This window comes from Mycteria americana, chromosome 7 (assembly GCF_035582795.1).
Source record: "Mycteria americana isolate JAX WOST 10 ecotype Jacksonville Zoo and Gardens chromosome 7, USCA_MyAme_1.0, whole genome shotgun sequence".
In the NCBI taxonomy this organism is placed as follows: Eukaryota; Metazoa; Chordata; class Aves; order Ciconiiformes; family Ciconiidae; genus Mycteria; species Mycteria americana.
The window spans coordinates 59817930-59833194 of NC_134371.1; the positions used below are offsets into that span (position 1 = coordinate 59817930).

General features: G+C 53.9%; 3 protein-coding genes across 5 annotated transcripts; 2 read left to right on the top strand and 1 right to left on the bottom strand.

The window, feature by feature from the left end:
• Positions 1-53: 53 nt before the first annotated feature.
• Positions 54-8561, bottom strand: LRRC41 (leucine rich repeat containing 41). Of its 3 annotated transcripts, XM_075508701.1 has the most exons (11): positions 8083-8561; positions 7910-7996; positions 7349-7419; positions 6005-6542; positions 5387-5812; positions 4720-4965; positions 3654-3818; positions 3215-3313; positions 2598-2720; positions 1585-1660; positions 54-349 (listed from the first exon to the last, which is right to left on the bottom strand). In XM_075508701.1, exons 1-11 carry the CDS (start codon positions 8468-8470, stop codon positions 115-117), a joined length of 2454 nt encoding a protein of 817 aa, XP_075364816.1. In that variant the 5' UTR covers positions 8471-8561; the 3' UTR covers positions 54-114. The 3 variants fall into 3 exon arrangements, with proteins under 3 accessions (XP_075364816.1, XP_075364814.1, XP_075364815.1); XM_075508699.1 differs by having other exon boundaries at positions 5387-6542; positions 8083-8485; XM_075508700.1 differs by lacking the exon at positions 2598-2720 and having other exon boundaries at positions 5387-6542.
• UQCRH (ubiquinol-cytochrome c reductase hinge protein) lies at positions 8524-9970 on the top strand. Its single transcript, XM_075508704.1, is given in 9 exon segments — positions 8524-8658; positions 8761-8787; positions 9039-9200; positions 9704-9733; positions 9736-9783; positions 9785-9808; positions 9810-9860; positions 9863-9911; positions 9914-9970. Coding segments are annotated over 9 exon segments (468 nt in total). The 5' UTR covers positions 8524-8616; the 3' UTR covers positions 9949-9970.
• Positions 9971-10987: 1017 nt separating this feature from the next.
• On the top strand, positions 10988-14899 carry NSUN4 (NOP2/Sun RNA methyltransferase 4). The gene is made up of 6 exons (XM_075508705.1): positions 10988-11093; positions 11796-12226; positions 12367-12521; positions 12679-12833; positions 13542-13666; positions 14464-14899. Exons 2-6 carry the CDS (start codon positions 11850-11852, stop codon positions 14735-14737), a joined length of 1086 nt encoding a protein of 361 aa, XP_075364820.1. The 5' UTR covers positions 10988-11093; positions 11796-11849; the 3' UTR covers positions 14738-14899.
• Positions 14900-15265: the final 366 nt, after the last annotated feature.

Sequence of the window (15265 nt, forward strand, 5' to 3'; positions counted from 1 at the left end):
ATACTGCTTGAACCAGGGGAATAAAACCCCATCTGTGCTGTGAAATAAATCTTATTGGCCATGGACTGAAATGCTTAGTTCAAGCTGATCGGTTTTCTCCTGCTCCTATGTCCATCACATGACACTGATGTAGTCAGCAAAGGCCTGGGAGGAGTCCCACGAGTCGTTGACCACACTGCACACAGCTTTGAGACGCCGAAGTGCTTCTTGAGCTGTTTCAGCATCCTGGTCCAGCCAATTTTGGAAGAGGCGGAGGTGCGTGAATTGAATCTGTCCCCCTCTCTGCTGGATGTGGCCTTCCAGCTTCTTTGTGAACTCCAGGAGCCCATCAGGTTTGATGCAATTTGAGCTTTCCAGGGAAAGAAGGACAAAAAAAAGTCATTAAGAGTCTAGGCTATAATTTGAGCAGTTTAAATTACTGTTCCTTCTAGTAACTGCCAGCACAGGTACTTGAGGATGTTTCAATGCAAAGTACAATTTTCTTCAGCAATACAAAGTGTAAGTGGTCCACTTTGATGAAAAACAAAACTGAAGTACTGCAATATGAAGGGACGGAAGCTTTCTAAAACTAAGGTGGTGACCACTGACAAGTTAAACTCATCCTGGCCTCCTTACTACTGACTTAAGTAGACCCAGCTATGGCCTTAAAATGTTGCTGGACCCAAGCTGCTGGCTAAGCAGTGCTGGGAGTACTGCAGTCTCATAGCAGCTGTCAACTGCCTGGACCAAGGGGCCTGGCCTAACCTACAGGTCCCAGTGCAAGCCTCAGCAGTAAGTGATCATTTGTCTCTTCCTTCTGAGGAAATCTGGAGAGCATGTGTCAGGTCCTGGTGTTTCTAGGAGATTAAAAGGTCATTTCGCCTGCATAGATGTGTAAATAAAGATGAAGTTGCATGCTGGACTTAAATCTTGTGAGAGGCACAGTAACAATCAGGATTCAAGGCTGCCGAAGGAGTGGCCATGGTTAAATAAATTGTCAAGCCTGTGTACTCTCAGCAACTTGAGGCATTAGGATGTGAAGGGGGCGAGGGGAAGTCAAGCAAAACAGTCGTTAGTATTGCAGAAATGCCACCCTCCATGTGCTTCATGAAGTTTACTACCTATGTTTATGGCCATTCAGGCTTAAGAAGAGAGCAGCAGTTCAGGTTGAAGACCAAAGATGATGAAAGGAATGCAGAGGCATTCACAGGATCTGACAGGGGCAATGACAGCATTCTCTCGCTATGCAGGGGCAGTGGGAACAGAGCTATTAACACTGATGCTTAAGAATAAATGTACATAGGGACGTTAGTTCTAACCTACAGCACAGGAAGGGCTTGCAGCAGCCTCCCAAGGGGGCAGCAAACCAAAGCTGTTTTTAAAATGGAGCTTGACTCATTTATAAATAAGGGACAGCGAGATGCCTCAGAGATGCTGGAGGTCCCTGATGATGTATGTGCCCGTTGCAGCGTTTCTCTAAGCTTTTCTTGGGCACACGTTCCCTTGAGAAAGGAATAAAACCATTCTCAGGCTTCTAGGGCTGTCTGTACCCAGTTCAGCTCTGGCCCTCCCAAGAAATTCAGTGTGTTTAGAGCAGCAGAATACCTGACATCCAGCTGGCAAAGAGAAGATGAGGAATCTTCAGAGAAAATGTCTGCAAGGGCAACCAGCCTGTGATTCCCTAAGAGGGGAGAAATGGGGGTGTTAGATGCAAACCGGGAACTGTCTTAAGTATTTAAATGGCCACAGGGCTGGGATAATAGTGCAGAAAGGAGACTGTAAGCATGTGCACGCAGCACAAAGGGCTCATCTCTGCACCCTCAGTTTGTCCCCCTCAGTGGCCTAAAGCAAATTCACCCCACTGAGCACTGCGTTCAAGGCAATGGAAACATTTGCTGATAGGGCAGTTTGTTTCACTAGAAAAAATCTGGTTTTGTTTGAGAAGTCAATATGCAGCTTTGTTTTAAAAATGACCAATAGCACAGGGTTAAACTCAAACCTCAGAAATCGGGTATATTTCAGGTGACCCCAAGCTTTCCCGTTTCATTTAATTAAGAGAACAGAAAACAGTGCTCTGGATTTACCTGAAATTCATTTCTCAAACATTTCTACTTGGCCTGTGATCCAAAAAGCCTATCATTTCTGTAAATTCAGTTCCACTTCTTTGATACAAACCCTTCCTTTACTTGTTCCCCTCCCTCTAGTGGCTGCCAACAGCTTTTAAGCCACAAGATGCCCAAACTTGGGCAAAACCTGTGCTTCTGAATGAGAGGCAGTGCATCTGCTGCTGGATCTGTTCCTGTTAAAGAGTCTGAAACAGATCAGTGTTCAGTCAAATCTGGAGTCCTGCTGATACTTGCATTTGCTGCAGAGGAAAGCAACCATAACGCCCGCACAGCACCTGGGCTCTTGGTACATTGCTGAACACAACTGAAATTCTGCCTTTAAGAATGAACTCAGTGCTCCTTATTTTGTAAACTAAATCCATTCTGTTCATGCATGTGTTAAGTTCAGCACTGAGGTCATCAGCTAGCAATGGTCCTAACTCCAACCCTAAAGTTATCTCCAAGAGAGCTGGTCTAAGGTCAAGGCCCCATAGCAATGTTCCCTGTACGCACCAAGGCGATTCCCAGGCAGTTTAAGGCTCTTCAAAGATGAATTTCTTTTCACTGTATTGATTATTTCCGACAAAAACTCAGTAGTAGAGCTTTCAAACAGCCGGCAGAAGGAAAACGTGATTTCTATGGAAGAAGTGGATTGACGGTACATGTTAGTACTCCCTGCACGCTTCATTATTCCATAATTACATCCTGCAGACAGCTCCAGCCCTTAATCTGTATGCAAGAACAAAGCTTCCCCAGCAGTGGACTGCATACAACAGCACTGCCGCTCTGTCACAAGAAGAGAGCAGAGATCACAGCCAGGGAAGTGGCTTTGCCAGCTGATCCAGTTAAAGGCTGATGTGCTCTGCAGGTTAAAAATCTTTTGTTTTATAGCCAAGACTATGGACTCTTCTCTGCAGCATACGCCAGCTTTGCAGCTGCTCCTCTCTCTGCCCTGCTGGCACAAAGAACCAGACACATTCCCACTCTGCCAACAGCTACAGATCTGCTCCAGGGACACTGACATTTGGCTAAACCTTACACATCTGAAGATCACTTCTTACATATCAGCCAGCCAAAACCAGCCACCTGCAGCATCTTCCCAAGCAACAGCACCCAGGAGTTTACTGTACCTTGCAGGACAGGATCCTGAAGCAAAAGCAGAACTTCTTTCTGGTGCTCAGCCAGGTTCACATCATGAAAGCTCAGTTTCTTCAAATTTGGATTACACTCTAAAAGCAAAATAAGTTCTCAGGTAAAGTACTGTACGTCCTTGGGATAAAAAGACCCTGACCCAACTACCAACTAACGCCCAGAAACCGAGTTGGACTGTGGATAATTTGTGCTGGATTGTGGGTGACTAAAAAGGAACCATCCTGCTGTGCAGGATCATTCACATGCTCAGCACAGAAAGTGGGATGGCTGTCATCCATTTCCTTTTCTCAGGAGACTTCAAGGATGTCCACACTGAAGAAATGGACCCACCTAAGCTGGCTTCATGCTAAAGGATGGAAGATCACAGCAAGGAAGCTACTCTGTCACAGTGATGCTACCTACAGGTTAGCAGAGTACCTCTGAGCGCCTCCAAAAGGAGCCCAAGCTCCTGAGAACAGGGCAGTGTGGCGCTGTCAAGGGACAGCTGCTGGAGGGACCTTGACGCCTTGAGCACTGGCAGCAGGAACGCGGTGTGCAGAAGTTCCCTGGGGAATCGGATCTCTAGCTGCTCCAGGCAGCTCTCTAAGGGAAGAAAAACAAACAATGAAAGAGCCTGGTTTGAAGTGCCCGTATTCAACATAGCTAGGTCCTAGAGCAAGCAAGCAGTCTGTGTGCCTGACCTGACTATCATTTAGGTTGGTACAAAGTGCCTATGCGACGTGCCCTGCCTCACAGAGCTCAACTCAGAACTATGGTAATGTAAATCACTTAAGGCTCATTTCAGGACTCCTGCCAGAACACAGAGCCACCAATTTCTACTGCGTTCTGGCAGTGAAACAATGCTTGAGAAAAGGTGACTCTTTATGCACAAACCAGTCAGTATCTTCCCAGAGCACAGCTCTTCACTGACCCCACTCCATACTTTCTCAGGCTTTGCTTACTGCTTTTCTGGTCGCTCAAGGGCTAATAAGGGTGATGAGAGACCTGTGAGCTGAGGACACACTGCTGTAGCTCCCAGGCGGTAATCCAGAGGCTTGGGCAATGGTTTGCCATCACCTGTGGTATTGTGATGATCAAGAGATGCTTTCCCTCTGCTTAAGGGTCCCTCTAAGGCTTAGAGCCTCACAGTCAATAGGATGGACAAAGCAGAAGCTCCCAACCAATTTACAGATCTGGTGGGATACGCTCCCTGTGGGCTGCGTGGACAGCCACTGCTAGCAGGTTATGACTGGCCCTGTACAAAGCTGATGTTGTAGCAAGTTGGCTTACAGCAATAAAATGCTTTGTGCAAGACTCAGGCTCCACAGAGCGTGTCACAGACTGGAAATTACAAACTGCGACACCATCTAAATCAGAAAGGTGAGGCTGTAATTGCTTAATTGTACATCACTGTAACAGTGTAGAGTTCAAATCTGCATGCCAAGCTTTTACAGCTCTATCTGCCTGCCACGTCCTGGTTGTCATTCAGAATGATGATTCCTACCTGGGATTTCTGCCTCACTGCAGCTTGGATTGCCCTCTGGCCTGTTCCCCTCCAGCTGGTTTTTGAGGTCGAAGCTGACTGAGAGCGTGTGGAGCTGGGGAAAGGCACTCAGGATGCAGCGAACAAGCTCCAAGCAAGGCATGTGGGAGAAGACGTCGCTCACACGCACCATGCGGAGGTGGCAGTCCGAGTGGCGGGAGAGGGCCCGGAGCCCAGAGAGGATGCAGGAGATGTTAGCACCCAGGCCTGGAACAGCATTTGCACAGAAAGGTGTTAGCTGTGCCTGTACAGACACCAACGCACACGCAGCTGGAGCTGCACCAACGGCCAAGCAACCTAAGTCAAAGGCTAAACTCACAGACTGCTTTATCCACACGTTCTTAAGCTAGACTGTATATGGGAGATGGAGATCTGGCTCTTCCCTTTGCCCTCTCTGGATGGTGTTTAAGCACAAGGCTGAGGGCTGTTCTGGGGCAGACGGGCCCCATTCTCTCCCTCAAACAAGTCCTCACACTCATTAAACATCTCTACTGATGCCATTCTCAAGATCGGGTACCAATACTCTTACAATGCCTGTTCCAGTAAAAATAAAATCAGGGTAAACCTGGGAAATAAATCAGACCATCAGACCAAGGCTGGAAGGAAGCAACCTGTTCACACCACTAACCGTTGTAAGACAGAACCAAGTTTTCTAAAGACACCCAGGAGCTCAGCAGGTTACTCAGAGTCCGACATGTCTCCCCAGTTAAAGGAATGGAGAACAATTCCAGAGTGGACACGCTTCGGAAGCGGTGAGCAGCTTTCAGAGAAAAGATCCCAGCAGATCCTCCTCTTTTCTTACAGCCAGCATGGCCAGTGCATGGAGATCCTGGGGAGGAACTAGGCCAGTTCTCAGCGTTTTCTCCCTCTGTAGCGCTGTTTTTATCAAGTAACCCTGAATTATCCTCTCTAGCAACAGTAAAAACAAAATCATACAGGTCTTCTGGGTCAGCATATGGTCCCCTGCTTCGTCTGAGGCAGCGACGTTTCTTCCCCACTGCAGATTTCAGCCGTCTGCGTGTCTTTCGAAGAACGGGGTGACAGGACAGCTGGTCTGAGATGCATCCTCCCTGAATGCTGGTGTGGTCACAGGGCACCTTGCTGCTTGCCTCCTCACACGCTTGGTTTCGCAGAGGAGGACTTCTCGGTCTGGAGAGGACAGAGTTCAGGCAAGCATCAGCCCCGTGTCCATTCACCTCTGCACCAGCCTCCTCTGGGGCCCTGGGGGATCCCTTCTGGTTCTCACCATTGCTCCACTCCTTCTCATCGTAACGGCCACTCTCTGCTTGCTCTTGTGCTGACTTCTGGCTTTGGGCTTTGTCCTCCTCTCTGCAAAGGCCACACGGGCTGCTGTGATACGCGAGGGCATTTCCTGAGCGCCAAAACCCTGCACTCATGCTCAAAATGAGAACGAGAAGAACCGTGTCAGGAACAGGCCAGGAATACATGGACACTTGGCTGACAGAGCCATGGTGAATCAGCCGGTGAAGAAGTAAAACCAGTGAACGCCTGATGGACTGGTCGGAGGAGAGGAGGTGCTGGAACTTCAGGATCCGCAGGGAGCCAGCCAGGTTTTCAAGCACTTTCTGGTTGTGCTCAGCAGCGAGCTCCACCGCGCCCTGCAGCATGTTGCAGAGGGTAAGCTGGGAAACGTGTGGGGAGCTGTGAAGCAGCGGCGAAAAGTGATGGTCGTTGAGACGCCAGTCAGAGGAAACATCCAAGACACCGTGAAGAACGTTTGAGAAAAACGTTTCAAGGAACTTCTTCCTCCAACAGGTTATATTCTGCAATTAAACAACAGGGCCATATTAACAAAATGTCAGCCACAAGTTTTCTCGTTCTTTTTAGGTTAAATTATTGCTGTTTGCTAACCTGGTAAATGTGGTGTCCAAAAAACCCTACTGCTAGCAGAGCTGAGACTACCTTTCTAGTTCTCGACATCCTTCCTCAGTGTATTTGTTGAAAAAACGAGTTACTCCCATCTCTCTCTCTTCATCCGGCTTCTGGCCTAATTTAAACATATTCAGTGTTTTGAAGCTAAGCCATGTTTTTGCCTTTTAAAAACCACATCATCAGGAACTTTCTTCCCGAGCATCTATTTGTAGGCTGTGATTAAGCTGTCTGTTAACAATTCTTTTGCGATGCTGAATCAATGGAGCTGCTTCAGTTTTCCTATGTAAAACCATTCTTCCAAAATCACTGTCTTCTGTATTTTTCTAGTGCTTTCTAAGACATCAGCATATTTTTTTGCCAGCGTAGGTGTAAGCATGATATAAGATACTGTTTTTATCCTCTGTTTCCCTAAGAATTACATCTCTAAGGACAGGATTTATTCTTTCGGCAAATTTGCTGTTGTGAGATGAAGGGTGCGGCTGTACACTACAGTTCCTTTTATGAACTCTGTTTCCCAAAATGACTGCAATACCAGGGTTGAGCCTTGGCCCTGAGCTCTACGAACACTTATAAACAAGGGCCAGCAATCGCTCGGAGGTCAGGAGCACCGGCAGGCTTCAAAACGAAACCTCACGGAAGATGTCGGAAACGGGGTGCCTGCGTCGTGCCCCTTCTCCCACCAGCAGCGTCCCCTCACCTCCGAGTTGGGTGGCCTAGTTTTCATCACATCGTCCCACAGCTTGCGCCAGATGGGCTGCGTCGAGAGGCCTGGGGGAAAAAAAATAATCAACCGGGTGCTTTCAGCCCTTCTCCCCGTCTGAGTGCCCTGCCCCGGAGCTCGCAGGGGCGCTGGGCAGGAGAGGGGCAGCGCTGGGGGGCACAGACGCAGAGCCCTGCAGCAAAAGGACGGTGCTTTGCGGTGGGGGGAAGACCACCGCCTTTTCAGGGATGGGAGTTAAAAAAATGGCAGGTTTTGTCGGTCCTCAAAAGGAGCAAAGTTACAGCCGGGCCCGCAGCGCTGCGGGAACCCTGCTCCGGGGGTGTCCCCCCGTAGAGGGGTTCAGCGCTCCGGCCCGGGGCTCCCACTTCCCGCCTGGAGGGGCTGGTCCCTCCACAGCGCGGGTTCCGCTCTTCGGCCGGGGTCCCTGCGGTGGGGGGCTCCCCTCTCCCGGGTGGGGGGGTGGGGGGGTGTGGTGGGGGGTGTCCCTCCCGCCCGGGGGTACCCCCAAGGGTTTGTCGCCGTCCCCGCCGGTGTCACCTGCTCTCCGCGCAGCGCCCTCGGCCCGCTCGAGGCGGAAGACGGTGAGAAGCGGCAGGAGCCCCCGCAGGAGGTGCCCGGGCAGCGCTGCGGAGAGCCAGAGGGAGACGGCGGCAGGGTGCGGGCAGGCCCCAGGCCCCGCGCCCCGCCGCCCCGCGCCGCCCGCGCCTTACCCCAGACGTCCCGCTCCAGGGCCCCCATGCTGCGGCTCACCGCCGCCGCGCTCAGCGCGAACAGGCTGCGCGGCCCCTCCGCCGCCATCGCCCCGCTCAGCGCCGCCGCTCCGCCGCCATCTTGGGAAGGGACACCCCCGCCTCCCGCCCGCGCGCCGCTGCCGCCGCCGCCGCCATCTTGGGAGGAGGAGGGAGCGGGCGGCCATGTTGGGGAGGTCGCGTCGAGCGGCGTCCCCTTCCCTACGCGGGGCCGGACGGGCCGGCAGCGGCAGCCAGGCCGATCCGGGCCCACGGTTGCGATCCCCAGGACGAAGGCCAAAAAGAAGGGCGGGAACGGCGCGGTAGCCGTCTTGAGACGGTCACAGGCGCGGCCGCCGCCAGCTGCCATGTTTGGAAGGGAAGCGCCCAGGCCTGAATCACCACCCTCTGGGGGCGGTCCCAGCGCGCTGCGGGCGCGCTTCCGCTTCCGGGGTGGGCAGCGGCACTTCCGGCGGGTGACCCTGGCGAGTCCTTCTGTGCGGCGGGAGCGGAGCCATGGGGCTGCGCGACAGCGTCGTTCACGCCGGGGAGCCCGAGGTGAGCGGGGCCGGGCTGGGCCGGGCCGGGCCGGGCCGGGAGAGGCCGCGCCGAGGCTCCGCGGGCAGTCGGTAACGCCTGTGCTTTCTTTTTTTTCGCCAGGAGGAGGAGGAGGAGGAAGAGCTGGTGGTAAGACGCGGGGCGGGGAGCGGGGCGGGGGGGCTGGCAGGCCTCGGCGGCGGCGAGGCAGACCCGTAGCCCCTGCAGCGCCCCGGGGAAGGGGCCCTGACACCCACAGCCGCGCTGCGATCCAGAGCTGAGCGGGGAGGCGGCCGGAAGCCGGGCTTCGGTGTGGACATGCGGCTCCCCGTTAGCAAGGGCCTCGGGGGAAAACGGCGTTCCGGGGTCTCCCTGCTCTCACGGCAGCCCCGTGTCTGCAGGATCCTTTAACCACGGTCCGTGAGCACTGCGAGCAGACGGAGAAATGCGTGAAGGCGCGGGAGCGGCTGGAGCTGTGCGACGCGCGGGTGTCCTCCAGGTCCCAGACGGAAGAGCAGTGCACAGAGGAGCTCTTTGACTTCTTGCACGCCAGGGACCACTGTGTAAGTGCCGCACCCGGGGATGCAACGTCCCTGCTGGTGCTGGGAGCAGAGCTGCCTTTAGCCGCGCTTCTGAGAGTGCAGACAATTCAAGCGTGAGACGTGGTAGCTGTTCAGTCACAGTAAGCGCTGAAGAACTGTGAGCCTTGATGCTTTTTCTTGTTAAATGTCCGGTTCCTCCTTGTTATAACAGTTCCAGCTGGGATTCGGTACGCTATTAAACAATTAAATAAGTCAAACACATCGTTTCTGCCCTGCAAATGACACTTTGCTATTTCAGTGTCGTATTTGCCATTTTAAAGTTAAACGTTTTTAACCTGAGGTGAAACTTCGTAAGAAACCTCAGCTTGTTAGTTTTCTTGAATGACTTGTTGCAAAGCAATGAGGCGAGCGGAGGGCCGTGGGGCCGTGTGCTTTAGTGGCCCAGAAAACCAAGAGGCGCGTGGTAACACCCTGCTGATTGCCAGCCCCAAACTGTGAGTTACCAAATGCTTTTCTCCTTTCAGGTTGCTCACAAACTCTTTAAGAACCTGAAGTGAAGGCGGGTGTGATTGTCCATCTGCTTCCGCAGCCCGTGTCGGCAGTTCCTGGATTCACAGTACTGCTTCCTGCCCGTTCATTCTCCATGCCAAGCATAAACGAAACGGCTTCCTGGCAGCGACCGAGCGTCAGCGTGTCACTGCGTCTCTTCTCATGGAAGATGCGCGGGCACGCAAAAAACGTGTTGATGTTCTGTAATTTTCCATATTAAATGTTCAGAATTCCCATGGAAATACCCTCTGTTTATTTCTTAGTTCTTGTGCTGCTGACTTGTACTGGGTTAAGATGAAATTAGTGGGGGTCAGAGCCCAGTTTGTGGGGGGAGACTTTTCCTCACCTGGGAGAACGTCCTTTTTGTGCAGCCACGATGCGCAGCGGCTAGAGCGCGATCCCGCAGGTAAGAAGTTTGTCTGTCGGAGCCACAAAGATGTTTCCAAGCCCCACAAGACCAATATTGTTCACACAGTAACTTCTGACTTCCCTCTTCTAGGAGAGAAGTTTCCCCCTTTTGGGGGAAAACTGTCAGCTTTCCTTCACTGTCACCTACTGCTGCCAGGGGCTGGAAGAGCCTCCCGGCCGCGGTTGGCTTCGGTTTCTTGGCCAGAGGAACCGACCACATGGCTGCGGAGGGGCGCGGTGGTGGATCCACCTGCTCAAGCCCCGAGCAGAGCGTGAAGGGTCACCTGGGGGAACTAACGCCCTTCCGTGTGAGGCACCAGCCCCTTCTGCTGACCCGGGACTGTCCGGTGAAAGGGTCGTGTTCATGCTCTGCCTGTTTTTCTCGATTAGGAGGTTTAGTAGCAGGAGAACTGATGTTCCGCAGGGCGGCAAATCCTGTCTCAGCTCTTCTTCAAGGTGAAAACCCCCACCTTTTAAATTTGGCTGTTCTTTATCAACGTAGCAGTCTGTAATCCTTTTTGCTGGTGGATTTCAAGTTTAATCCCTAGTGGATCGACGTGGAGCTTTACTGGGGTCAGCGTAGCACGTTAAAGAGTTGGGGGGGGGGGGGTCCGCACAGGGTCTAGAAAGAAGGCGCAGGGCCGGGGGCGCGGCCCCGCTGCCGCGTTTCTCCTGCCGCAGAGCCCGCTGCGTTGCCGGATCCTTTCGGCAGCTGATGCCCAAAGGCGGCTCCCCGCACCGGGGAACCCACGCGGGGGGGGCTCGCTCGGGGCGGGGCCGGGGCCGGGGCCGGGGCCGGGGCCGTGCGGTCCCGCCCCGGAAGGCGGCGCGGCGCGGGCCATGGCGGCGGCGGCGGCGCTGGGCGGGCGCGGGCGGGCGGCGGCAGCGCTGCTGCGGCGGGGGCCGCCGCCGGGGCTGGGAGCGGGGCCGCGCCGGTACCGGTACAAGGAGAAGTGGGTGAGCGGGGCCGGAGCGGGTCCCCGCCGCGGGGGCTGCCCTGCCCTCCCCTCCCCTCCCGCACCCCGCTCCCCCCTCGTACTGCCTTGTGCCCCCCTTTTCTCCCCATTGCACCCCCTTTCCCCCCGCACCCCCCGGCGTTCTTGCGATCGTTCCCCCCCTGCCCCCCCCTTCCGTCTCCTCTTTCCCCATTACGCTCGGGTTATGCCTCCGCTGCACCCCTTCCTATCTCCCCTCTCCCCCATCCCGCCTTCCTTACGCCTCTTCTGGCCCCGTTCCACACCTCGTTGCACCCTTTGCACCCCCTCTACCTCCCCATTTTACCCCACTTACATTGCTATTGCACCCCTCTAATCTCATTTCACCCCCTTGCACCTCTCATTGCACCCTATAGCCCCCCCCCCCCCCCCATTGCACCCCCGTTACACCACTCCGTACGCAGCCGTTCCCCTCCTTGCACGCCCACCCCGTGCCCCCAGCCCCATTCAGCCATTCCCAGCCCTGAACCCTCCCCAGGGGACCACCAGCCCATGGGCGTTGGGGGCATGGTCACTCTCTGGGGTTGCAGAAGGGCCCCAGGGGACTTTTGACAGCACAGAACCCGGCACTGGATTCTCCTGGAAAAATGTTGGGGGGGTGGGGGGACACTGGGATGTTGGGATATTTTGTCTTTTAACATCTCTGGTATTTTTTTCCCCCAAGGCTGCTACGGCCCCGCGCATCCCGGCCACACGGCTGGCCCTGCACCACTTCGACATGAGCTACAGCCTGCAGCTGAAGGACCTGTGGCCCTCTGTCCGCCTCGGCCTGCTCTGCGAGCAGAAGTACGGTGCCCTCCTCAACAACTTCTCTCCCGTCGACCATGTCACCCAAGAGCTGGAGCTGCTGAATGCCACCGATTTTGTTTCCGAAGCCCCCAGAAAGGCGCAGCGATGGCAGCGGGGCGCAACCGCAGAAGAAGCGGGGAGAGGGGAAAGCAGGGCCCAGGAGGGGTCTGGCGAGGGCAGGACAGTGATGCGGGCAGAGACGATGACACAGGCAGAGATGTCACCACCGCTTCGTGCCTCCATCAGCTCCAACATCAAGTGTTACACCTTCCCCAGGGGCGACATCACGCGCTTTCGCCCTGCACGGTGAGACATCCCCTGCCAGCCTCGGGCGCTGCACGTGTGTGAGCACCCGCTGCTTCTGCACGTCCCCACCCTCACTCCCCGCTGCTGTTTTCTTTTCCCCTTGCACGTTTGCTTTTTTTACGCAAATCGGTGATTCGCAGGCCGGACTCTCTGGGGCTTCTCGACTACTATCTCATGGACGCAGCATCTCTCCTGCCCGTCCTGGCGCTCGACGTGCAGCCGGATGACTTTGTCCTCGACCTCTGTGCGGCGCCGGGTGGCAAGACTCTGGCTCTGCTGCAGACTGGGGTTTGTGGTAAGTGGAGGTGGGTGTCCCCGTGCATAAAACAGCCTGGAGGAGTGTGCTGTCGCCGTTAATGTCTGACCGTTAATCATTTCTGGTTATGAGAGTTGGGAATCAGTTGTGGTTTTGCAAGAGTGACGTTCCCAGTGTGCCTGTTTTGTCCTCTCAGGGCATCTGGCAGCCAACGACGTCTCCCTTTCCCGGACAAAGAGGCTGTACCACATTCTCCATAGCTACGTTCCCAAAGAAATCAGGGAAACTGTGAGTGTCACGTCCTACGACGGGAGGGACTGGGGGCAGCTGGGAGGTGGCACTTTCCATAAGGTAGGTGATTGGGAACCGGTGAAGATAAACCCATCTAATTTACTTTCCTCCTGTTTCAGAGGAAGACAGCAGCTTATCCTACATTATAATTGTATAGTTTTCCGTAATCTTAAATGCAGAGAAAGAGAGAAGACTAAGCCACATATGGCGTAATATTTCCTCCTGCTACACCCTTCCTGCAGGATCTGGTGCATGTGGGCATCCGGAGTTGTACCTTTATTTACCTGTGTAATACCCCTTAAAAATCCAGTTCTAATCCATCACCTGGAAGGGGTTAAACGTGAAGGTGAGATAATTCTTGTTTCTCAGCCATGTCCAGCCGCCAGACCTGGGTTTGTTACTCCGGGAGGCGTCGCTGCAGGAGCTCTGGCCGTGCGTGGTTGCAGCCGTAGGTGCTGCAGTAACGTGTACCAGGAAGACGCACAGAGCAGAAACGTTAAATGATGACACGTGCGAGAGCGTGATGTTATCCAGCATTTCTGTGTCTGTTTGCACGTTCCCGAAACGCAGAAGCAGCCAGACGAGTGACAGTTCAGTGTGGGCGCACACCTGCGCTCAGGCAGCGTCAGCTAGGCGAGGTACCGAGAGCTGCCTGGTGCGTGGCAAGGGTGGAGGACTTGGGCAAGGGGCAGGTTGCCCACGGTTGCACTAGGAGAGTCGCTGAGCTTGACCTGGGCCAGGACTGATGCAGGGCCTCTGCTGCTGCAGGTCCTGGTGGATGTCCCCTGCACGACGGACAGGCACTCTGTCATGGAGGAGGACAACAACATCTTCCACAAGAGGCGAACCAAGGAGCGTCAGATGTTGCCCATGCTGCAGCTGCAGCTGCTGATGTGAGTGAGCTCGATGCTGTGTTTTGGTGCTGTTTGTGTTACCATAGCAGCTCTCCATGGCCAGCACTGAAACCTCTTCTTACTTTACGTGTCCCCGACTGGGAAATGTGGAAACCGTGTGTAGTTTTCCAGAATGGCAATAGCTGAATACATCAAATCATAATAAGTGTGAGAAGGTGCAAATGTTCTCGGTCAGATCAAATGTCCTTCCTGTCCCCAGCAGTAGCCGTAGGAGGTAGGGAGGAGGGTCTAAGGAACAGGATGGGTATAGTGTTGTCCTTTCGTGTGATGATCTCTTGTGTCCCGGCAGTCAGCCCGGGAGGATTCCTGAGCGTCCCCCTCTCCCAGCACGTGGGAGGACATGGGGGTGCTTCGTCACCCCGTGTTGCTGGGAAGGCTGGATGGGCTGACTGCGAGCTGGGGCAATAAGGAAACAGGTTAGAGAGACCCATGGCAGTGCTTGAACTGCGAGAGCCTCTTCCTCTGTACGTACTCTTATCCCATTCCCTTGGAGGTGAGTGCAGGATTACTCCTTCCAGCTGCTGTCCAGTAGCGTCTCTCCCGTGTTAAGTACTTTATCAGTCTAAGCATCTATTTGACCCATATTGCCCTGGTCTAAAATTGTCCTCAGGTTGCAGTGACGCAGTGAGACTGCTGAGCCTGTGGAGTTCAAGGAGATTTGTCTCTCACCTCCTACGAGTTACGTGCTGGCTTCCCAGTTTCGGTGGGTGGGAACGCTGGTGTCCCACACAGTCCTCTTCTTCCCATGACGGTGTGTGTGTTCATCTTGCCTGCAGGGCTGGGATCCTCGCTACGAAGCCGGGAGGAGAGGTGGTGTATTCTACATGCTCCCTCTCCCCGCTGCAGAACGAGCACGTGATCGAGAGAGCAGTAGAAATTGCAGAAACCGAGTTTAACATCAGTATCCACGTTGAGGACTTGAGCCACTTTCGGACGCTCTTCCAGGACACGTTTTCCTTCTTCTCGGATTGCCGGCTGGGGGAGCTTGTTCTGCCTCACCTCACAGCCAACTTTGGACCTATGTATTTCTGCAAATTACGTCGGATGTAGAAGGGGCGACAGACTATGTCTGCTGGCTGTCAGGAAATACCCCAAATTTCCAGGGAAAGCAAAACTGCTTTATATTTATTTTTCTTTTCAAAATGTCCCAAAGGAAGTCTGCTTTTTTTACTGCAGACATAGAGAATAAATGAGAAAGACCTGCTGTGGAGTCTCCTGAATATTTATCTGTTTGAGACTGAGGTGTTTAATCTAGCAAAGAGAGAGAGGTCTTATCAGAGGGAGCGATTTATCCATCCATCTCGGGACAGAGTAAATAGCCCTGTGTGGATGCTGCTCTCTCCCTCCTGTCTGACTGCTTTGATCCTGCATGAGCAGGTTTAGGTTAACAAACACCATCTGGGGATCTCAGCCTTTCTGTCCCACATCTCACCATCTGCATAATCGAGTTGCATCTGCCTCTGCTTATCTCCTACCTTCAGAAAGAGCAGCCTGAGGTCCTGAAATAAGAGGTTCTTAAGAATAGCCCTGCCGTGAGGTTGGAAATGTGCCTGGGGTGCTCAAGATCTGGTGGTGGAA